This window comes from Hylaeus anthracinus, unplaced genomic scaffold (genome assembly GCF_026225885.1).
Source record: "Hylaeus anthracinus isolate JK02 unplaced genomic scaffold, UHH_iyHylAnth1.0_haploid 0, whole genome shotgun sequence".
Classification (NCBI taxonomy): domain Eukaryota; kingdom Metazoa; phylum Arthropoda; class Insecta; order Hymenoptera; family Colletidae; genus Hylaeus; species Hylaeus anthracinus.
The window spans coordinates 8,981,509-9,005,841 of NW_026533254.1; the positions used below are offsets into that span (position 1 = coordinate 8,981,509).

Consider the following 24,333-nt stretch of genomic DNA (forward strand, 5'->3'; position numbering starts at 1 on the left):
GACCCTTCTGTCGCCTCTTCTGTACTCTCAACATCAATGAAGATGTCGCGCAGAGTAGGCCAAGCTGTGCGCGTAGTTTTGCGCCGCCTCCGTCGTGGTAGTCTCGGTGGATCCAAGGGCACCCTTCAGACTCCTGTCCCATCCACCGCCGCTTTGCTGCCAACCGCCATGGTCGTGACTCTGCTTCTGACTGAGGAGCTTCTTCAGCCCGATGATCAGCGACAGGACCAGAGCGATCTTGCTGATAATCAGGGCCTTTCCAGCGAGCAGGAACAGCACTCCCAATGCTAGAGGTATCAGCGCCGCCATCTTCATGGCCATCCCCATCATCATCATGCCCATCATTTTCTTCATTTTACCGCGGCCCTCCTCCATGCCTCTCTTCAGCTCGCCAGGGCTCGTTTTAGGCAGACGAATCTGCACGTTGAAGCTGTTCAACAGCGAGGCGACCCGATCCAGCAGGATCTCCGTCAGGATCTCGTCTTTACTGCCAGCGTTTCTCCCCAGACTAGCCTCCAAGTCGGCGGTGGAGCTCTTCGGCGCCTCGTCGGTGATTCTGATCAGCTCGAAATTCTCCGACAGCGGCAGAGTACGCATTCTGCCCAGCCTCTCGAAGAACGATATCGCCTTTTTCTTCAGACACGGCGAGACGGCCATGTTGCGGTGCTGGCACTCCTCGTAGACGCGGTACATCGCTCGGAACCCCCTGTCGACGATACCGTCGTCGTCCTTTGTCGTCGTGGACGCGTAGACGAACGCACTGCACGCCAACAAGACGAACACACACTTGGACAGATCCATTTTCGACGTTCCGACCGGGTGCACGGGTGGGTAATCCTCGACGGAGACGACTCGTGAGCGAACGTTTCGGATGAACCGGGCACTGGAACGGGAGACCTTCACCGAGACGAGATCAGCGCACTTTACGCGGGCTTGAGGATCCTCGACTAGAGAGAACTGGCGCCAGGACCAGGCGTCTGGGCTGATATATACCATCGAGTGGTCGTCCTTCGCGGAACGGGGGTGAGAGCTGTCTCCCACGTCAACAACCCAACCAACACCGCGGATGTGCCCGCGACTAAGCGACTCCCCGCGTCCCCCCCATCGCTGGTCCACGGAAGCATCCAAACAAACGTTCTCCGCGCTCCGTCCTTCTCTTGTTTTCTTCCTTCTCCGACGCTCGGGAGGCAACGTAGGATTCTCTCGCAGAGCATGTGACCCATCCTGACACAGAGACCCACTCAAGCTCAAGAAGGTAGAACGCCCGTGCTCGGTCGTTGAGTTTCGCTGACTTCGGTCGGGATTCGCCCGTCAGCTGCCGGGGGAGGGATGAGGGGAAGGCAACGATGCACCAGGAAGCATCCCATTGGCGCGCCTGGCACCGTGACCCCTGTCGACCTTTCGGCTAGCGTCGTGACGCTTGGAAGTAGTTTTAGGTCGCGGACTGTCCGCGGCCTTACTCTCGCGCGTCTTCAGCCTCAAACCTCTCCGCAGGACGAGTTATTGCGATCTAGATTTGGTCGAGGGAAAATCGATCCCAGGTTCGATCGATGGCTGCGGTGGGATCACGTTTTACTGAATGTGTCGTAAACTTTAATCGAATTTCGAATTTGACTTGAGTGGAAATTCGATTTAATTTGAATGGAATAGTGATTGCGCTTGAATTGAGTCTTAACTGCATTCAAATTGAATTGAAAATGGCTGCGGTGGGATCATGGTTTACTGAATGTGTCGTAAACTTTAATTGAATTTCGAATTCTACTTGAGTGAATATCGAATTGAATTTTAATGGAATAGCGATTACGCTTGAATTGAGTTTTGATTTCAGTGGAATTGAATTTGAATTATGAGCTCGAATTGCATTAAAATTAATTCAAATAAAATACGAGTGGATTTGTACTTAATGGCATTTTTTTGATTAAAGATTGCTAGCATACTAAGAGGACGTCCACTATTTTCATTGAAATTTAAGAAACTGCAAGCTTTTTATTTTCTCCTTATCGCTACATTTAGAGAACCATTGTGTGGAGTGAAACTGAGTTGCTGCGTAAAAATATGAGAGTACAGAAAAAAGCGTAGTGAACACGTTAAAACTATCCAAGGTAAGTATGTCAGCGGTTGACAATTTAGTTCTTACGGGGTGATCGCATCAAATTCATAGTACCAGGTGGCTGATGTTCTTTTATGATCTCACAAAGATAAAATTTATGTATGCTACGTAATTACATCGTGTCTTCTACGAAAAGTACTAACATTTGGCCCTCTTTACAATCTGTAGTACATCTGTAACACTTTCGAGAGAATGATAAAAAATAGGTAAGTATCATTGAAGACAGTGCGAAGCAAAGTTTATATGTTTATATGTATGCCGTTCATGGAACCAGAAAGAATACTTAATTAAAATGAATTGCAAGTTCAATTAAAGTTCGACTCATGTTCAACTTAAGGCCAACCCGAATCAATTTAAAATAAAACTTTTCCTCGATCGTTTATTAATCTTAAGTACATTCAGTATAAGTCCTCGAAAGTTTGGCAACGACCGAAAGTTTCTCCGGATGTTTATCGATCCGGTTGCTTTGATATCTGTGCTGAAAATCGATTGTCCTCGTCCGCAAACCGTACATCGAGATTGATTCGATCCTTCAAGCGACGAGCACGGCGAAATCAACTTCTTCGGTTTGTCGTGTTTTTGAGACAGGAAACGCGGTGCACCGTGACCGATGATTGAAATTCCGCTGCAGCCGACGACGATCGAGGAGATCGCGGAGTCATGGTTCCGAATTCTCGTTAACTGCTCGAGTGATTTCGAGATGTAGTCGTTCGCAATGATACACGTAACGGAGAGAGGAGGATTACGCCTTGTTAAAAGCGAACAGCATCGGCTGTACCCTTTTTGCTCGTTGCACCACGCCGAAGAGCCTCACCTTCACTCGCAAACTTCTCCTTTTTCCGAAGCTCCTGGGCGTGTCCCGATGAAAACAAACGCCATTCTGTTAACTGGATTACTGAGTACACTGGACTCAAGTTGATTGAGCTATTTAGATGAAGCACGCCTTCTGAGAACTCAAGTTGAATGGAATTTGAATTGAACTTGGATTGAACTTGAATTGAGCTGGAGTTGGACTTGAATTCAAATTAAATAAGTATTCACAATAAAATTTTCTTGTGACATTAGGAAAATTCCTTTCAATATCGGCCCTGAAAATTGTTTAACATCTTAGTGAACGGACTGGTGATTCATAAACAAACTCGATGCCTTCAAACCTACCAATCATACCAATAAACTGTCCAGTTGACAATCGATAGGAGAGACAGTGGATGGAGATTCTCTTCAGAAAAAGTGCATCATGGGTGACGAATGAACCAGGTTACAATTTTCCCTCGGTTTCCAAAAGGCAAGAAAGCTACCTGTTATTTCTCGAAATGGAGCCATCGGATAGAATGTGTCACTGTGTCGATCTCACGCGTAACGCTGGCACATGGTCGATCGAGGTTAACGCATCTCTAATGCGACAACGATGCATCCTCCACGCTGGCTTACCTACTTCGCGTTATCCCATAGCAAAGGCCCGCCACGAATGGAGCCGAACAGTGTTAACGCGCGTGCCACATTCGCGGCACGCGAAACGAATTCGCACGAGCGCCGCGAGAAACGGATTCCGCGGTGAACAATACTCGTTTATTGCGTCGCAAAACCGAATCGTTCGAGCGCGCTAGCGCGTGATACGAGGTGAATGGTTCGGAACACTCTCGACGCGATGCTGGTACGCGTGAAGGTATGCGCTCACTTCGATTTCGAAAGAAATTTTGGATTATGAAAATTCATAAGTAATTTTTGGTTGCTTGGACGTATGCTTAAAAGGGGTTTGAGACGTAATAAGCGTAGAACGTTGTTTTGTTATTAATATTTTAGATTTAGATCGAGAATAGGCATGACGACTCTTGTGGTCTAAGGGAATTAATTCAATATTAACAAAAAAATTCATGAATTGATCAAATTACAGGTCATTGATAAATGTAACCTGATTCGAACTTAAATCAAGCTTGAGTTTTTGAATCGAGTTTGAATTGTACTCGAATGGAACGTGAGGATTTTCTAGCAATCCTTCCGTCGCCTTTCGTTTATCAACTCGTCCAAAGTTACTTTCGGTCTTCAGCTGGTTCGTATCGCCACTTAACGAGTTTACACAGCGCGCGTGCGACGCAGGTTAACGAGCCCGCGGAAAAGTGTTTTCACTTACGTAATTTGACACCGCGTGAATAATCACAGGCGACGTTTTCCAGAGCGATAGAAGTGAGGCAATGGGTTAAGCAGCCAGAAAGCGCGCGATTCTCCCCGGGAGATGCTTTATCGATAAGGAGCCGTTTCTCGTTTCTCTATGTTATTAGATTCAGGTCACCGATCCGCAACAGGTGGCCGTGTCCCCGCGTTAGCTTCTGACCTAGCTCATTACCACGGCTCTGAAGCCACGAATTTATATGCTTGTCGTCTCACCTAGCTACTGGTCGATTTCGCTCCAGGGATTTTCCCAGCACGACGTTGGATACTAAATAGATGAACATTGGTGCTCCCTGTGACGTCGATTTAATATTGATTGGTCACTATTAACCAGAAGGAAGACCTTACAGTTTGTAACAGGCCTCGATTCTGTTTAACAAGGCTTTCTTATTTTATTTCTTTTTGAGTTGTACAGACAAGTATATGGTGCACCAAAGTCAAACTTTGTGAGGTCTAGTTGATTTTTAATGGAATTCCAATGTAATTAAAATTGGGTTCGAAATGAATTATGGTCGAGATTGAATTGAATTCAAATTTTACTGTAGACTTGAACTGAATTCGAATTGGATTTCAATTCGCATCTAACTGTATACCTTCAATGGCCGAGGACTCTAATTATCAGGTTACAGAAGCGTAGTAATTGTCTTCTTCTCGCAGCTTCACCTTGCGTGTGGTCCCAGATCTTCGGAGGCTACAATCCTGCATACTTCTAAGCAGTGAATCGAGGATGCTCGATCGGCCCAGTGGCACACAAAGCCGTCGAGGAAAAAGAGTTAGCCTTTTAGACCTTGTTCTCTACTTCCCAAGCGTATGAAAAGCGGGGGAGGTTGAGTTAATTTCTACTTGGGAAGGAGCTAGGCATCTCGGTTCGGCGACAGTGTTTCATATAATAAGCAGAGGCTTCAAGTCTCTGTCAACACTTTTCATTCGTCGACACTGACGGCTGTCACGAGTTTTTATCTAAACATTCACGTATGCGACCTATTTTCTCGAACGCAAACAAAAATCGTATACTTCGAGAACTTGTATTTTTGAAACTATTCTGAAATCTGAAAAGTGATGACTTAAACCCCCTCTAATCTCATATTAACTCTGTTATATTTCAATATCAACAAAATTAGCCGAAAAAAGTGATCGATTGGAGCCCTTTCAATCTGGAATAATTCATTAACGAAAATTCCAGGATTCAGTATGCTGAAACTCCGAAATAAATTTGAAATTTTCAAAACGATGATTTGAACTCCCTCCGAATTTCCATGGACCACAACATACTCCAACGTCGCAAAAATCTCTCTGCTCGCGTCCATTGAATGAACGATTCGTCTCGGGATGACCACGTTCCGTCGTATTTCAATTTCACTGGGGTCTCCGTAATTCAGCGCAAAAACCACCGACTTGACACGGAACGATCGTTAACTCCTTCCACCGTTACTCCCTTCCAACGACCTGGTGCGCAGCTTCCTAGTCCCTCTCAATTAGCCCAATTCCTTTTGATTTCAGTTGCAGCAGAGGTCTGGGTTTTCACACTGCACGCGGAACGCAATTACCAGCGACCGTGGACCATGATTCAACCGTGGTTGGACGCAACTTACTCGCTATCGTATTGTTTTTAAACGCGTAGTTGCGTCTCGAATCGGTCAAACACGCCGCGATACCGATTCCGCGGAGCAGTTGCATTCACGCTCTGTATGGCGTAACCGCTAATTGCTTCTGAACCTATAAAAATGGGCGATCGTTGGGGCGGCCAGTCCGCGTTGAACATGCTTCGACGTATGTTCGCTGTTCTGCCTCTGTGGGGTATTATAGCACTCTGCAGCGCGTCTGCCGTCCGTCGGAATGTCGATCTTGGGGTGGCGAGTACGATCGATTGCGGGAAGGATGGGAATTCGACAGCTTGCGCGTCGAGGGTACAGGAAGTTGAGTCTGGGAGCAATAGGACGGTGTTCAGAGTGTCCAGGGGGCTCGATGGAGGATCTCTGGGATACGGAGACGGGGGAGTCGAAGAGGGTGAGTTCGTTGGAGGGTGAATTGGAGCTCTTGGGGACTGGGGTTGATTTTGGTGACGAGGCTCTGGACTGAGGCGTGATCTTGAAGTCCTTGTCTGTGAATAATATTTACGGTCAATCCCTTAAATAATCTGTTGAAGAAACTTGTTTAAATTAAATTGTACGTTCAATGTTTCGAAATAAATTTTTCATTATAAGTATATAAAAGTGTAAAGTATATTTATATACATGTTTATAGTGAAACAGTTATTTGAAATCATCAAATTCATCATTTAATTCATATAAATTTCTTCAATAGACATAGGGGGCATTATTTATGAGTATTGTCTGAAGCTGTTGTTTATGAACAATATTTTGCTAATATTAATGTTTTAAACATGTGTGTATAAAAACTGTGCCTAAACATCGAATCCTGGAGACTCGATGATAATGTTTTAAGGGGAATTGGAAGGTACGTGTCAAACATATCGCAATATATATGTACCTCATATATACTGAGTCCATTAATTGATTTTATAATATTTTACTACTAATAAAATGAATAAATTCATTCCAAATATTACATCTAAAATCCCTGGTTTTAGACATACCGGGTTCTAATAACGATATTTAAAATTATCAAAATTTCGAATCCAACTCACTGATAACTGATTCATTTCCATTTTAATCTCCATGCGAATTTTAATCCTATCTCGAAGACTTTCTTCCAACGGTCTCAGAAAATTGCTGACCATGATAATCAGCAGTGCTCGAATAATAAGTAACCCTTGCTGCATTATATTCAAGGAGAATAGTTTTGTTTAGGTCAGATTTCATGCGAGTGAGTTTTCCACGAGTTTGTCTAGAATCAGAATGATACAGTTCTTCCCAAGGAGCACGCTTCTGGAAAATCTGGGATACCGTTTCGTGGGAACGATTCTGCGTTGTTGCTCAGCGCTGGTTAATTATTTAATTACTCGATTAATGCCATAAGTTAACTCCACTTTCTGGTTTCCTTTTAGCGTAATCTTTGCAGACGATCGCTGGCAAACACGTAACTCTTTTTCCAACCGGAGAAGATTGTTTCCACGTGTTCATCGCGTGACAAGAAATCTCTTCAATCACTGTCTCCTTATACAGGGTGAGGCATTCAAGACAGTCCACCCGAAAAACTTATTTGTTTTTGCTTCTGCAGAAAAATACCTTCGACAAATCTTGCTTGGTTTCGAAGGACATAGGCCTTGGTGTCGGTACATTTTTCGTGGATGGTGTTGTGAATGAGATATGAAGATTAACATCTTTTTTTTTTTTTAACGGGAGAATGAATTTTCCATGGCAGAATTTGATAGAGTATTCGACTGTGAGTATATAAATATTCGTAACAATCATTAGTTTCCGAAATATTCAGCTGGTGATTATTATTTGACCTTCGTTGACCTTGAATTTTCAGGGCGTTGAACACGTTCTTCACTGAAGAGGATATTTTCTAAGATACGCAACTGCAACAGGAGCTTTAAGGCACTGTGTGGCTCATGCTTGACATTCGAGGCGATGAGACGTACACACGACATAGCACTACAAAGACTGCTATGATTCCAATAACTTTAAAGCAGAATATCTTGGAAATTTATGGAAAGTAAACATGAACCTATTTCTAAAAAAAAATAAGTTCATCTTCATAGGTCCTTGATACCGTCACATGACATAGACAATTATGTCAATCTTGAAAACAAGCAAGAAAACGCAAGATTTATTTGAAACAATTTCGTTTATTGTCAAGAATAAGTAAATTATTCAGGTGGTCAGTTTTAATTGCCTCATTTTACCCTGTTACAGCAAATGAAAAATAATTGTAATGAAAGAAATTCACCTTTTGGCTCGTCTATATATTTACAAGAGATAAATATATATTTATATATTTTAATTTAATTGATTGCGTTCGTTTTCTTCAGTCTCCTCGCGCAAGAAGAAGAACAGAGGGAACTGGAAGCTGTTGGTCTACTTTCTCGGAGCAGGGAAGCTGACGATGCTTTATATTCTCATTCATGCTGTCGCTGCGGTTGCTGGAAAAGCTCTGGTCGTTGGAAAAGTCGCCCTCGCCATTGCCACTGCGGTCTTGCTGAAAAAATCACTAGGTGAATCATTCTAAAATGATAGAATGTGTTATTACAAAATTATTTTTGTGCACGTAATAATAAAACTAAAAAGGGTTCTTATTACGATATCCAATTTTATTTCCAGAGCACAAGGAGAAAATTTTATACGAAATAGTCAAACATCCGCATTATAGCTACGAACACACGCACAGCTCGAGCGTGGACCTCGATCATAATGGTGGATATGGTGAACATGACTTTGGCCACAGAAAACGACGAAGAACTTACATAAAATGAAAAAAGATTGCATGTAACTGAAACGATATAAGAAATGATCTAAAAGTGTATTCTTAAAATTCAAATTTATTTCAATGGTATGAAATAGTATGACATTGTTAATAAACTAAATAAATAGCAAAACTGTGCAGACTGAATAAATAATAGAAATGATATAATCATATAAAATGAAATTGATCAAAATCAATAGTGAAATTATTATGAAACCTATGGAATAAATGGGATACTCTATTTAACAACCTTTATTTATCAGTCAAGATCAGCCACTTTTACACAATATACATACAAATCACTACAAGGTCACGTGTCACAAGTACAAATATCGTTAATTTGTTGTATCACCCACACAAAATAAATTAACATTTCACCACAGGTAACTATATTAAATACAATCGAGTTCGTTAATAAATAAAGCCTTGATACCTTTCGTCACATTCCACTTAACAAGTGTCTCATCAACGTCGATCACGACCATGGCAATTATGGTCGTACTTAAATTTTAATTTACACGTATATATAATCAGAACATGACTATTCTTCTTACGCGTTTGGGGGTCATTAACCCTGAAAAAGGGACAATCTAGTCTGCCAAACTTTTCATTTATTGCTCCTTATTTAGTCATAAATAAATATCAGTTCTTTCTTATGGTTGTCCTACGAATATTCTATTTAATTATTCGAATATAGTTATTGAAATTCATTTCAGTCTCAGGCCAAGCTCCATACAATATAACGTATATTAAGTTTTATTCATTTTTAGTAGAAAAATCTCGACGATAATAATAAAGTAGAATTAAGAAGAGGAATAAAATACTACCAATAAAGTTTTAACCAATGAACCCAAAAATGTTAGATACATTAATAAACATCATTACAATTTAAAGATTCATCTTTTTATTCCTCTCATCGATACTTCATAATTTTATTACTATCGTAAACATTCATTCGCCAAAGTCAAATATTATAAATACATAAAGCTTGTCCCAAAACAAAAATGAGTTTTAATATTTAAAAACCAGTCAATCAGTATCAGACATCAACACGTGCTTCAATTGGGGGTCTGTTCCCTTGGCCTACTTAAGGGTTAAATATCATACATTTCACGAGTCATCGTACCATAATTACTCAGAACCGCCATTTAATAGAACTAAAATAACACGAAATAAATTAAGAGTTTTTGTAACTGGATTCAAGTGGGTGAAACACCATCCAGTGCCCTTTGCCAGCCTCCGCCGTATCCACCGCCGCCTCCACCGCCTCCATAGCTTCCATGGTGCTCCGAGCCAGTCGCATAGATCACTTCGTGACCTCCACCACCTTGACTGGACACCAGCTTCTTCAGACCAACGATAGCGCTCAGGACCAAGGCTATCTTCGCAGTCAGCAACGCCGTACCCGCGATGAAGGCGATTTTGCCATAAGCCAGCTGCGCCATCATTGCTGCAAAATCCATTTTCCATTAGAATACCTTCTATGGAATCCTAAAAACTAACGAAACGCTGGTCGCTCACCTCCCACTGCCAGGGCTCCCATCATTATCGCTCCGTAACCCTTGTTCTTCTTCCTGCGACCTGGGAGAAAATAGACAGAGGTACGATTAGGAAATGAAATCGATGCCGAGGTACCATAGGCACGCAGAGATATATTATTTGTTGTTTGGCATGTTAAAATTGGGAGCTACAGAATCTACACTCTGGTGAACAATTTATTATTTATATAAACATAGATTGTCTACGTTTTAAGTTAGGAGAAATGGGATATTGAGATGGACGATTTTGAGGTATAGGAATGAAGGAGTAGATACTTCTTCAACAAGACCTTCACCGTGGCCCAGAACGTCTCTTAACATAACAAACCTTCGTTTCTCTACTAGGTACTCTCACAACCCCACCAGGATAACACAATTTCCCTCAACACCCTTATGAGAGAGTCCCAATGCTAACCAGAGGAAATTGAGATCTACAAAATAGTCCAAAATCCGTACCTTCGAAAGTGTCCCCAGGGATGGTGAGTTGAATGCTCCTAGACGCAACGTATTCGTGAAACTTGTTGTCCAGCTTCTGGTCTAGGGTTAACTCCGTCCCATTCTCGTCCTTGAGCGACCTATCGGTGCCTCTGGCACCAGATGAGGGGTCCCTGGTAATGGTCACGTAGTCGTTCAGCACGTACACCGAATTGTCCGTGATGGCGGAGTCCAGGATCTCCAAGGCCCTCTGCTTCAGGCAGTCGAAGGCGTTCTTCTCGCGTGCGCATCGGTCAAACAGCTTCGTGTACTCGTTTTTGCTAACCGCCAGGTGGAGGAGCAGCGTCAGATGAAGGACGAAAATAATTCCCGCGGCCTTGGGCCCCGTCATCGTGACCTGAGGAGTGTAGGATCCTCTGTTCGCAAGGTGGACTCGCGGTAGCCAGCACAGATCTATCGGGCCGCTAGCTGACCGCTTGAAAAATGTCGAGAACTAATTCGAGCTGCTCCGAGTTGGCTCTTTTATAAGGGTATCACAGGTTCTCCTACCAGTGTCCGGTGGTGGTCGTCCTTACGGAGGCTCACACCTGATCCACGCGCTGTTTAACGCCTCCTCCTTTGAGAGGAGGGACTCCTGAACCAAAACAAAGCCGTACAGCCCCGTAAGTAAGTATCCCTCTGACCCGGTTGCCAAGTGAAGCCGAAACCACCGCGGAACGGGCCAGCGAATGGGAATCGAAGTCCAGCGCTACGAAGGATCGGAAGTCCGCGCTTAGGAAATTTCTTCTTCTGGTTTTTCCACGGGAAAAATGGGATCCGCCTCGAAACGGAATTTGGATCACTCGTAACGCAGCTGAAGAAGTCTGCACTAGCGAGTGATTTCGGCATGTTAATGAAATTATGCATTTGGGGCCTTGTTACGTCGGATGGAGAAGTGCGATACGTCTGGGACGAGAGTTTGTATCATTCGTGGAATGATTGAAGAAGTGGAAATGAGTATTATGGATGATTTGGGTCCGTTTTAGGCCTTATTGCGTGGGTCTCGTATCAAAATTTTAATGACTTGTAGTGTAATCAATGGAAATGAAAGTAGTGGATGGTTTGAGTGTCTTGAGCTAGGTTTGAAATTGGGCCTTATTCGATCGTGCATCGAACTTCGAGTTTACAATTGGACCACTTTAAGTCAATCACGGGCTATGAATGCCTCGCAACAGGATTTGAATCGTTTGACGTATAATTAACTGTAAATGAATCTAGAGGATCGTTCGAAGACAATGGAATAGGCTCGAAATTGGGCCTCATTAAATCGAACAACGAACTGTGACACGCCTCAAACCGGAATTTGAAACATTTCTCTTGTAATTGGAGATTCGTAAACGATAATTATGAACGATCTGGATTTGATAAAATATGTATATAAATGGACCTTATTAAATCGGACAAAGGATTGTGTCAGAATTTAGAAACGAAATCATATGTTATATGACTGAGGGGCACAAAAGATAAGAGCCTTACCGAATCGACAGCATTTTCAATCGTCATATTTTTAATCCAACGAATGGACATCCACGGAAGTCAAAGACACTTTGTTGGCCAGCGAAAGTTGGCGTCTGCATAAGTTAAGAGCGATCTTCATGCGCGTGGTCAATGTTCTCCATCGCGGGCCATCACCACTCACGTAGACTTGTGCAATAAATCGCCGCTGGTGTGAATTAATTAATTCCACGAGGATACTGTTAATCTGACACGGATTATGTACCGTGACGCGCCACATTCGACAAATGACCGGAGCAATTACGCGCACACGAATTTTTATTAAATATGTCCACCTCTCGCGGTCAGCCGGGACTCCGTCGACAAAATCCAGGACACACTCTTCTCTGCGTTTATCGTTCCTGTGAACAGACAGTGATCACAATTACCCTACTTTGCCCGGAATAAAATGCGTCTTAACAACATTGTTACACCGTACCCACACAAGTGTGTTCGAGGTTAACAAGGCTAGGCAATTTTAAAATAAAGTTAAATCCACACAATTTCCAATAACTCTTCCACCCCGAAACTCACCCTTCTCAGCCTCGCGTCATAAACTCAGGCACGCCATTTGCACGTAAAATTCAACGCGCATGCAAATTGCAAGAAAAAGGAGATTTTGCACCGTTACATTGTAATAAATCGTACGTCACGCGTGTATCGAGCGTGCGTCGGGAGGGGACGAGTGCAGGAACTTGCGGAGTCGAGCGCAGTCGGTTTCGTGCCTGCGCAGGGGCCGTGAAACGGTGGCGGAAAACAAGGAACTTTTACGGTCGACTGTCTCCCCAACCGTAATATATGCTCCACCTTGATTGTTACACTTGACATAAGTACTCACAAGCACGTGGCGTTGTACGGAGGTTCACGGGAGCGTGGCGACTCCGCTGCCCATTACCATTTACGAGCAAAAGCATTTCCCGGACGCGTTCTTACGTTGCCCGGTGTTCCACCTTCTTCCGAGACGGAGGAACAGTTAGGCGACCGAAAGAGAGGGCGACGCGATAATGGACTGCGACTAATGGATCCGCGGAGTGAAAACGGACAGAATCCGTGGATCCTTGGCCTCGTGGAACGTGAAAACGACAGTGAGGAGGCGACGTGAGTTGCTTGTAGAGAGGGCTTGATCGATAAGGGGGATTTTCGAATCTGAACATTCTAAACATGTTCAAACTTGTCACGAAGTTGGGAAAGTAAACGCTTCACGAAGTTATCTCCTTTGTTTCAGGAACTGAAAAACATTTGTAACATGCTTTTGTATTGGGATTGAATAGCGTTAAGGCCATCCCAAGTTTCAGCAACTTTGCAGTTTCCTGGTTCGATAACCTAGTTAGTGGAAATCTAGTTCTATTATTTAATTCAAATCAGATCGTTGTGATTTTATTTACCTCGGATCTACGCCAAATTACACGCCTTGCAATCTAGGTCAGGAATGCGAGTAAAACAATTCAAGGTAAGAGTAAAAGTGATAAATGGGAATTATCGATTCGCTTGAAAATTCTCTACGAGAATTTCAAGGTTTGTCGTTTATCGTACAAATTAATTAGATCATATACTCTGTCCCGCAGCATGACACAAAAGGAAAGGAGGCTAGTGTAATAGAGATGGGAACGAGTGATGAGGGAAAGTCAAAGTACATATGGTTGCGCGCTGACTCGAACGACTTCCTTGAATTTCAGCTTTATTCGGAAACGTTTCATTAACTATCGAAGACTACAACTAATATCTAGAGAAACACGTCTCTCTATATTACTTAAGAATGTAATACCGAATAGACATGCGTTACTAATTTCTACAAACAGTAATACTTTACATATCGTTAACCTACAATACACCTTTGGACAGTGGACGATCACTGACGAATCCATCTAAACGCTAATGTCTTGGTTGCTATAGTGGCATCTTCAAGGCATGCCATTTAAATGCAAATGGTGCTACGCTGAAATCCAATGGGTGCCTGAGAGTGTAATCTCCATAGATATTTTTTATTTCGCCGACCAAAATGAATTTATTAAGTTTAGTATGAATTATAGAAAATGCCGGAAGCAACGTCTACGAAAAGTGTGATAAAATCCTACACAGCTACAGTTCACGAGAGTTATCGCATTGATCAATCACAGTTCGAGAATACATCAAGAGTCATTAAAATCTCAGCTGCCCTTGACCCAAACGAAATTCTTTCCGCTTCGTTTATTCTTCATCTCTTCGGCATTATCGTAAACGTCGACCACCTCTCTGATCACGTGCTGACTGTATGGGTTCAGGTCGGTAATTCGGTAGCCTCCGTAGGGTCGATGTTGGTAATTCTGATGATCGTGATAAGGGAATCCTCCTCCTGGTGCCTCCTGAAGGTACGCGGGGAACTTGTTGAATCCGGCTCCTGGATAGGGCGCTGCAGCACTGGAGAACAACGAGTTCCATCCTAGCAGACCACTCACGAAGAGGGCTATCTTGGTCAGCAGCAGTGCTTTCTTCGTGATTATCAGCAGGAACCCAAAGAGAAGTGGAATCAGGGAGGCCAGGTTGAACTTGAATCCTAGAAGGAAGGGTAGCAGCAGGTGTCTCATCATTTGCCTTCCTGAAAAGAAAATGTTACGTCATTGAGTTTAGGTTTCGAAAGCAACGCTTTTCTTTAAGTAATCATCGAGTCACTATACAATGCTATCAATGGCTTGCAATAATGATACAAATTGCCAACTGAGAAGTAGATCTATCCTACACGAGGCTCGCGACTAAGGCCAGATGTCTCATCATATGTCTTCCTGAGAAGAAACGATGAAAAGAAGTCATTTGCAGATGATCCAGTTCATTCCACTCATTTCCAATTCAAATTGCTTAGCTCGGAGTATGAAGATATTAACTTCCTCGAAATAAAAATAGGGTCAATACAATACTGATACAAATTGCTAACAGAGAACTAGATCAAACCTCATCTACATGACAAGTCTTTAGAGAGCATAGCTTCAATAGCATAGCTTCATAGCTATTCAGGCATTCTAAAGCCCCGCCAGCTAGTCTCGGATGCTCATATTGCTCATCGCGAATGGCCTTGACCGTGCTGCCTGCTGGAGGTGGTTCCATAAAGCAACTGGCGCCTCAGTGAAGATGCGAACCCTGGCGAACGATGGGTTCGTTTCCAAGCTGATGCCACGGACTCAGGTCCCCTCTCGACCGCTAGCCTCGATTTCACGAGTGGAGCGGCTTTGGAGTACTCCTCTTCCCAAGGCCAGGCGATTTTAACGCCAACCAATGATCCACCGAAGAGATTCTCAACCACTGAACCGCGAAGACATTGTGCTCTGAATATTTAGCTGATGATTTAATAAAGACAGAGACCACGGAGATAAGAAATATTCAGAAAGGGGTAGAAACTACAAAACGCTGAGAATCACTGCTACTAAGTCACAAAAGGTTGAAAACCTCTGATGCAAGATGATCTCCCGCTTGGCCCAGAATAATTCTTAAACGATTTAATACAGTTTCTTTTAGACTTAAAAATTCTAGTGTAGGAACGACAAAGGGGTTGACTATCAAATTGGAGTCTTTAATTAATGAAGAGCAAAGATGTCGTTTAGGACAATCGGTGAGGTGAAGTATCCAGTTGAAGAGGAATCTCTGTCCGTCTAGTTTTTCGTTCATTCGCTCTAGAATTGTTGCTACCCTCACATCCATTATAAAGGATTTAGGTGTTTTTCTTCTAAACTGCACAGTGAGCTCAAAAGAATTCAGAATAAATTAAATAATGAACTCGTGAAGAATAGAGGTTGATTGATCTACTAGATACATTCAACCCTAACTACCAGAATACACGAACAACTCCTGTCCACGTCTCCGCTAACAAATTAAGGTTCACTTAGCAGAGCACTCCTTCATAACAGCCCTGACACTCACCTGTTCCCGTCTGCCTATCGCCAAAGGTCGTTGCCCTTTCATTCAACACGAACTCTAGCACCCCGTTTCCATTCAGCATGGGTCCAGCACGCAACTGGAGTCCCGGATACAAACTATCAAGACTCCACTTGAGGCTTCTGCGTTCCATCAACCTGGTAGCTGCGGTGACGATATTCCCAAAGTCCTTGGGGTCGTAGTCCCAGTCCAGGAGCTCCCTACCGTATCCGTCGGCTCTCTCGAGGTGAACGTCTCCAAAGTCCAGATCGTCCTTGTGATTTAGGGACTGAAGAGTACTTAAGGCGCCGCGATTCACGCACTCCAGAGTGCCGAACTCTTTTCTGGACAGACAAGAGCTAAAGGCTTCGTTGAAAGTGGCTGGGTCCTCGTTGGTGAGGATCGGCTCCTCCGTCGGCTCCATTATCACCGTGACGCCTGTGGATATGAGAACCAGAAGGCACAGGCTGCCAAGCCCTCGCTTCATGGCGATCGCACAGGGCGTCGACCTCGTAGGATGAAAACAATCTTCAGGAAGACCGTCAAGAAAGTCGATAGGGTCTCGTGTGAACTGCGCGATGAAAGTTCAGGGAAATGCGCGATTACAATGATCGCACGGCTCTGGGAAAAGATAATAGACTGAATGATTCAGGCTTGGGTGCGAGTAGAACGGTCGTAATCAGCGTGGAAGATCAATTTCTCTTGGATGGGGTAGAGGGAGGCTATCTGTTTTCAATTTTGGAGGACTGGAATAAAGTATTTTGATTGATATGATGAAGTGAGGTTGCTGAGGACGACAGAAGATAAAAGTGGCTGTAATGATTAAACTGAGATACTTTAAACTACCCCCATAAACTGAAATATTATTTCTCGATTTCCTAATATTTAGCTAGAATTAACACCAAGTGCCCTGGTAGTTAACGCTTTTGAGTCCATTCTTAAATTAAGATACCCTAAACCACTACTATTCCCCAACAACCTAAATATCTTGGAACCACTACCCTCAACCACCGCCACATTTTCCATTTCCCTTGCACTCCCAGGTCACCAACTTCGTCCAACTGCACCCCAAATCCTCACCTAACAACCCTTCGTCATTCTCGCACTCCGCGACACCCACGATTGAAATCATCCACTCCAGCACTAAATCTACACTCAACAAATATCCCTCGCGAGAACTATAAAGGAAAAGAAGTAGCAGAGGTCGGGATCCGAAACAATACTGTTGATCCAGCACCGTGGATCAGCCCGCTATATAGGCGTTCGCACACGAGGGAACAATCGGTTTCACTCGACGGATTCTACAACCAGCGAAAGTCCACCTCGCCTGTATTTCGTGCGATCTGCATGGGCCCCTTCGATACACCGGATGCACCCGGCATGAGCGATTCGCCGTCAAAACGTCCGGGCCACGTCTCTGTAACGAAGAGAAATTTCTAGCGTGAACGGGTCTCGACGAATAAAAAAAAAAAAAAAAAAGAAAGATAATGAAGACGAACGAGGAAGAGTCGGGTTGCTTGCCTACGCAGAGACGTCTCCGGCGACGGTCAACAGACTCGTGGACGTTAGCCAACTTGGACAAACATTGGCTAGCGTTAACGTGATTATGATCAATTAACAGGTTCCAGGAGTCACGCACAATGGCTGAGGTACGCGCTGATTACTTTGCTCGGTCAGGGTCACTTTCCTATTCATCAGTTTGTCTACGTGTTACACTCCGCCATTTTTGAGTGCTTGCTTCGTCGTGCGGAAGGAAAGAATAATTTCTTGTTGTTTATTTCGGGACAGTCAGCGTGGAAATCGTAGGGTATAGGTTCTTGGATATAGAGTCGATGCCTTAAATAATATATTCGTAGCCTCTATGTCTATTGAAGAAGGTTTACTAAATTAAATAATAGTTTTGGTATTACCAAATGAATTTTTTTTTAAAGTATGGATATGAATTAGCTTGTACATGTAATTATTTATATATACATCGACATATTTATACAAGCATACACTACCATTTAATTTAAACAAATTTCTTCAATAGAAATAGAGAGTACGAATATTTATGGGACTGACTGTAACTGTTTCAATGTTGATGTTTTTTAATATAGAAATTTGTGAGTGTTCCTCAGGAGTGGATAATTGTATGGTAGAAATTGTAGGTTAAATTAGTTTGTGGTTTCTTCAGGAAATTCATGAGTATTATTCGTTTTTCATATGGGGCATATAAGTGGATGCTAAAATAATAATTGGATCGTTCGAAAAGTTATGGGGCTTTGTTAGCGTAATTATCTAGTAAGGGGATTTAAGAGATGTTCTTTTAATGGGGACAGGTGGGTCCACAAAAAATTCGTTTCGACCTGATTTCCGCGGAACAGCGCCTAATTTAACAGGGCCCTCAATTACGGAGTTCCTATTTCCGGAAGCAATCATAACTGTACCTTTCTTCACTTGGTGATGGTTCGTATTTGAGTCGGAATAAGACTTTCTCTATGAGTATAATCTAGGAAAAATATTATTAAGTTACTCATGTATTATTATATTTTTTTATACTTTATTATGTAATACTATGAACGATAGGGATCACAGAAACAAGAAATATTCAGAAAGGGGTAGAAACTACAAAACGTTGAGAATAACTGCTACAGAGTCACGAAAGGTTGTAAACCTCTTATCCAAAATGATCTCTCGCTTATCCCGAAATAATTCTTTCAAATTTATTCTGCGTCATTTGAATTTTGATCAGATCTTGCTCCTACTAGCCAAGCTTGATATCCCCGAATTCAAAGCTGATCTATGCTACGCGCGAGGAATAGTAATCTCTTCCTTCCTAGGCCTGGCATACAACCTGTTAAAAACGTAAAGCTCCTTCTCGTAACTGGTCAAGTCCGTAGCAATCGATATTCTCTGCTTAGGGCCCCAAAGAATCGTGCCGATCGCACAGACTTATCTAAAGTACATTAGTGAGAGGATGACATGGCGGGTCGTTACGTATAAAATTAGGATTTATTTATAAATAATGCGATAAGTTACATGGCAACCCCATTTGGGGGGGCGTTATATAAATAATCATTGGATAAATCTGGTGGACCTGTGCAGGTACTGACTACGAGTCCCAGCGCGTCCCAACCCGGGATCTCTGGACGTAGGCGTCCACGCCTGAGGGAATGCCGCACTGAGTGGTCGAGGGTGCGCGACTTCCACCATTCACTGTTAAGAGTCTGTTAAATAGAGTCTGTGTTCAACGTCTCAATGTGCTGTCTCGATCACCGCGGCAATCGCAATCGATCGCGTCGAATCGTCCACAGTACACAGTACTAGTCCAAGATGAAACGTGTCCGTCCAATAGTCGGTTAAGTCACAGTTCGTCGTGTCACTTGGGTCACGTAAAGCTCAACAAGTTGGGTCCTCGTCCGAATACACGGGATAGGCATACAGTAGCAGAGTTAGGTTAAATAGACTACAGTAGAGCTGAACAGCGATCACTTCGCCATCCTTCCATAGTTTCCTTTCTGCCGACCTGGATTGGGTGACACCTAGCTAGGCTATCTCAGAGTTGGGCAGCGACTACTCTCGCACCAATCACTCACAATTATCGGATTAGCTCGATCGTGAGGCGTCGATCCCAATTGCTGACGTTGCCTTCTGCGTGACATCCTCCTACCTCGTGGATATCGTCCAACTTATCGAGCTGCACGATTGGCAAGTCCTAGGTTCAAGTCGCGGGAAGTCCAGTCGATGGTCTAGAGGGCAAGACATGACCGCGCACTCGACGCGCGCAGGTCCTCGAGGGATCGAGCCGAGCGGCCCTCAGGGTGATCGCCAGCGGCTCTGATCACTTTGGCGACTGAAGGTAGAGAATTGGTGATGTTTCGGTGAAACGTCCGATTATTCGGACGGCTTGTACGCGTTGTACGCGAGGTCGGAGCCGGCAGACCTCGCCCAGCCGTGGTGGTCGTGGTGTTCTTCGTGGCCGTAAGAGTGGACAGGGTGGGCGACGACCTCGTAGCTCTGGTGCTTGTTGGCGAAGAGCTTCTGCAGGGCGATGATGGCGCTGATCACCAGCGCGATCTTGCCGATTACGAGAGCCTTCAGGGCTAGGAGGGCCAAGGCACCGAGTGCGATGGGGATGAGGGCGGCGGCTTTCAGCTTCAGCAGCAGGAGGATCGGAAGCAGGGATTTCACTATCTTCTTCTTTTTGCCACGGGCTGAAAGGGGACAATGACATCGTTACGTTGCTTCGATCACCTTGCTATTTTTAGATAGACGGGGAAAGTTTGTTCTCTAAAGTTGGACTATGATATACTGGTAATCGCTTATTTATAGGTGAAGGACTTTCGGAGACTTCAAGGTCACTCAGACGTAGGACAAAGCAGCGAAACGGTAGCTCTTACGTCGCAAACAATGCCCTAAATGGTATCTACATCGACGCAACACTGCGATGTAATAGAATGAAAGTGATAAGTGCCCAGGCTTCAACCGTTAGATGATTGCAGTGTTGTAAACAGACACCATTCGGAGCACTTTTAGTTACGTAAGAGTCGCTGTTTCAGTGAAAACTCTTTAATCTTTAATGGCCTTCTACCTTGCACCATTAATGCAAATTACGTTGGGCTTGGGATCTCTGAAAATCCCCCACTTGAGGAAGAATTACAACCGGGGAACGATTACGACTAATTAGTGGCGTGTTACGACTACGTCGTCGAGTTCGCTGCCCTCGTAAGTAGGAACGAGCGTCACACGTCTTGGATATTTATAAGCTTTTTATATCCTGATTCATCCGTATGGATCATGGACTCGTAATGAAGAATCGTCCTGGACCCACGCGTGACTCAGGGGAAAGTGAATGTGTCGATACTGTTAATATAATCTTAATATGATTAACGCGTTGATTGCTAGACTGATTCACACGGAAAGGTCTGCAGGACTAAAATTTTGTCTTGAGACAATTGAACCTAACATTTGTCATATTACTTATTTTTGTATTTTCAAAGTTTACGTATTCTCTCCCGGATTCGTTTGAATTAATATTTCGCTCTTAAAATTAATTATTGAAGTTTCTTGTTAATAATGGTACCTTCTTCGAACGATCGCGAGACTTCTTCGGGGAGACTCAACTCCACGGTATGGGTAGAAAGGAACTTGGCGGTCCTGTCGAGGAGGGCATCGTTGATGGCAGCCTCCTTGGCCTCGACCTCGGTTGGCAGGCTACTTTCGATGTCGTTTAACGACCTGGCGTTGTCAGCTCGACTGAAAAGTAAAATCCACGCGTGAATCACAACATTTGCAATTAGATCAGTCGACTGCGCTAAGTTCATGCACTATCGTGACATAACGAGTCGGGACTCGAGGGGTCCAGACCACTGCTCGAGTTTTATATAGTTCTGGTACCCCTAGGCTAGGAGGATTGATCGATAGGATGAGTATTCGTCATGTAACTGGTAAATGATGAGATGAAGCCCTAGAGGATATAAATAAGAGTACCTCAGGGCTGTGGAGATTGACTCTGGAAGGTGTTCAGGTAAGAGATTGTCTTCTCATCAACACGAGGCAATCTTTCCAGCACAATGAGTTCGCGAACTCTCGCGATACCTTATGGATGGGAAGATGAAATCCCAAAGGACCCCGGCTACTGCTTACATTGTACGTGACTCTGATACCCCTGAGATCTTATCTCCTTTATCGAGGAATTCTGATCACTAAATCCCAACTGAAAAGGCAATTCCTCTAACTCTAAAAAATCTTTAACCTAAAGTCTCATCTTTCCTGACGATCAACTGCGATACACCGAATGTGTGTTTACAGCAACTCAACCTTTTCCAAATGAATCTGCTCACTGAATTCGAATCCCATCCAAAGTCAATCTTTGTCACCCAACCCCAACACCCCTCGCAGTAGCCACGTCTCTCAAAGGACAATTTCACTAGTAAATCCTTATGGAATCACTGTCCCCTTACCTGCTCTTAGCCTCGTCAGTCTGCACGATCTTGAACCCGTCGACGACGTCGATGTCCGCCGTCCGTGCCGCCCTGTCCACGAAGCGGAGGGCCTTCAGTTTCAAGCACACCGCGAGACTCTCCTCGCTGGAGCACGACGCGTAGACGTCCAGAGCCTCCTCGAGGATCGAGGGCTGGACGGACGGATCCTGGGACGCGGGGGCGGCGAGAACGGACCCGGCGAGGAGCGCAGCTAATACCACGTACTTGAACATCTTCGTTTCTGTTACACCAACGAAAAGTAGGGGGGGGGGGCAACGGTTTGGTGATGTACTCTCTCGACTTTCTCGCGGACTCCCTTCGAACGGAATCGGCCTTGCGCACCGTGAACTCGAACAACTGCGGCGATCGTATCGACACTGACCGAAAGAATCACGATTGCTGCCTTTTATCCTCGTCGCGAAAGGGGCCCGCGTACGTTTTTGAAATTTTGATGGCCCCCACCGACCCGTGGGCCCCCCTCTGCCCCCTCCCAGCCGCTGGGTTACAACCCGTGGAGAGCTATTGGCTCTCCTCCACCTGGCCGAGTCGTCACCGTGTTTCTCTGTCGCGCGCTCGTCTCTCCCGTTGACGCGCCTTCGCACGCTCGCGTCGCTGGTCCTCCGTTTCTCTCCTCTCCTTTGGGGCCCGAGAGCGGGCCCGTGGGCCCGAACCAGCCCTCTCCGTGCGCGCGGCCACGCTCACGACTGGACATCGTCTCGGAACGACCGCTAAGGGGGAGGGAGAGTGGGAAATCGGTAGAAGATGCGCTCCCGTCGCCACGGTGGTCTGAAGAGCGGTATTTCGTGGCTAAAATACAATTTTTCAAATTGAATATTTAAACATATATATATTTTTTTTTTTTTTTTTTTTTAACGGAAAGAAAACCCTTGAAAACTTCGAAATCCAAATATATTCGGCCGTCTTCGGCATCCACGGAGACCCGTCGCCACGGTTCGAAGCCTTCGTGGATCGTTGGAACACGGATTCCTGATTCACACGTTTCCGATAAGAGTGGGCCTCGCGTGGATCTCAGCTAGAGGAGATTAGATCGGCGTTTCCTCGGCGCTCTTAGTCGTCGAACAGTCTTCGAGTCTTTATACGAGTACAGAAATGATACTAATTGGCGAAAATGTGTGATTAGACGTTTGCATATTTGTGCCGAGTTGGGTAATTTATGAATGAAAAGGTGAGAACTCGGGAGACCTAACTCACTAATCTAAGTTAATGATGAAGTAACCATTACACGAGGGATTCGTTATAAATACGTACATAAATAGACTTCACACATGTACATATTTATAATAAAGAATTAATTTGGAAACATCAAACCTATCAATTAATTTAGACAAATGTCTTCGATAGACGTAAAAGGTACGAGTACTTATAGGATTGACCGTAGTGTCAATATTTTATTGTGCTACTTTTCTTTCCATGCCCCTCTTTTCCTCTTTTCCCCAAATACACGACAGTAACAAACACAAAACTAAATACACTGAATAACAGCCCTGCAAATATCCCAAGCGTACAGCATAATTTCCACGTCCAAAATGGTTTCGCAAAACCTTCCAAGTCCCCTTCCCGTCTTCCAAATTTGCATTAAAAGGCACTCGATCGATCTCGCGTTTCATCTGGAAACTTCGTCGGGAAATCAGCGCGGAATTCCGCGGAAAGTCTCGGCGATGCCACGCAAGGATGTCTGGTTTCGCTTTCAACAAGCCGTATAATGCCTCGCATTATGTAGAAGAGACTTCAATCTCACGCCTCCGCAACTTTCCTTGTCGCGCGGCCGCCATCAAACAGGATTTCGCGCTTTTCGCGGCACACATACTCGAAATTCCTGTCGTTCGTTTGAATACACCTCCACCGCGGCCCATCTAGACGAATCCAGTCGCACGATCTTTCGAAACGGTTCGAGGACTTTTCACAGTAACTGTAACCCCATGTTCGAGACCTTCGCGCCATTCTCGATCAGGGTCCCACCTCATTTACATTTCTTCAGCCTCCCATTCATGCGAATCGAATTCCAGCGCGGGTCGAGGTCGTCTTCCTTGACTCTTCTTTGAAATTGAGACACGTGCTTTTTCGGTGTACTTTTATATAGGTATTTCTTGTATTAATGTTGCGATTCGATTCGTGATAAGAAGGAAAATGTGCAGAAACGATGACGAGGAGGATTTAATTATTAATTCGAATCATGTGAGGATTCAATGTAGTACTCGAGGTAAATACATATCCACTTATGCATCGCTTTGTCTGTAATTACATATTTAATACATTTCATTAAGCTTTCATCCACCATTGATTCATTAAAAATTGGAGATCGTTAACTCAA

At 44.2% G+C, this 24,333-nt stretch overlaps 5 protein-coding genes across 5 annotated transcripts; 1 reads left to right on the forward strand and 4 right to left on the reverse strand.

Annotated features, from left to right (window-relative positions):
* Positions 1-33: 33 nt before the first annotated feature.
* Positions 34-1,147, reverse strand: LOC128889148 (uncharacterized). Its single transcript, XM_054146544.1, has one exon. It carries the CDS (start codon positions 994-996, stop codon positions 34-36), a length of 963 nt encoding a protein of 320 aa, XP_054002519.1. The 5' UTR covers positions 997-1,147.
* A 4,676-nt stretch (positions 1,148-5,823) lies between these two features.
* LOC128889262 (uncharacterized) lies at positions 5,824-8,892 on the forward strand. Its single transcript, XM_054146718.1, has 3 exons — positions 5,824-6,286; positions 8,217-8,399; positions 8,506-8,892. The coding sequence occupies exons 1-3, from the start codon at positions 6,004-6,006 to the stop codon at positions 8,655-8,657; spliced, it is 618 nt and encodes a 205-aa protein (XP_054002693.1). The 5' UTR covers positions 5,824-6,003; the 3' UTR covers positions 8,658-8,892.
* Positions 8,893-9,846: 954 nt separating this feature from the next.
* On the reverse strand, positions 9,847-11,011 carry LOC128891785 (uncharacterized). Its single transcript, XM_054151576.1, has 3 exons — positions 10,642-11,011; positions 10,169-10,228; positions 9,847-10,097 (listed from the first exon to the last, which is right to left on the reverse strand). Exons 1-3 carry the CDS (start codon positions 11,009-11,011, stop codon positions 9,847-9,849), a joined length of 681 nt encoding a protein of 226 aa, XP_054007551.1.
* Positions 11,012-13,831: 2,820 nt separating this feature from the next.
* On the reverse strand, positions 13,832-17,811 carry LOC128889173 (uncharacterized). The gene is made up of 3 exons (XM_054146561.1): positions 17,116-17,811; positions 16,042-16,656; positions 13,832-14,728 (listed from the first exon to the last, which is right to left on the reverse strand). The coding sequence occupies exons 2-3, from the start codon at positions 16,520-16,522 to the stop codon at positions 14,301-14,303; spliced, it is 909 nt and encodes a 302-aa protein (XP_054002536.1). The 5' UTR covers positions 16,523-16,656; positions 17,116-17,811; the 3' UTR covers positions 13,832-14,300.
* A 2,100-nt stretch (positions 17,812-19,911) lies between these two features.
* LOC128889243 (uncharacterized) lies at positions 19,912-23,425 on the reverse strand. Its single transcript, XM_054146699.1, has 3 exons — positions 21,981-23,425; positions 21,101-21,273; positions 19,912-20,231 (listed from the first exon to the last, which is right to left on the reverse strand). Exons 1-3 carry the CDS (start codon positions 22,232-22,234, stop codon positions 19,912-19,914), a joined length of 747 nt encoding a protein of 248 aa, XP_054002674.1. The 5' UTR covers positions 22,235-23,425.
* Positions 23,426-24,333: the final 908 nt, after the last annotated feature.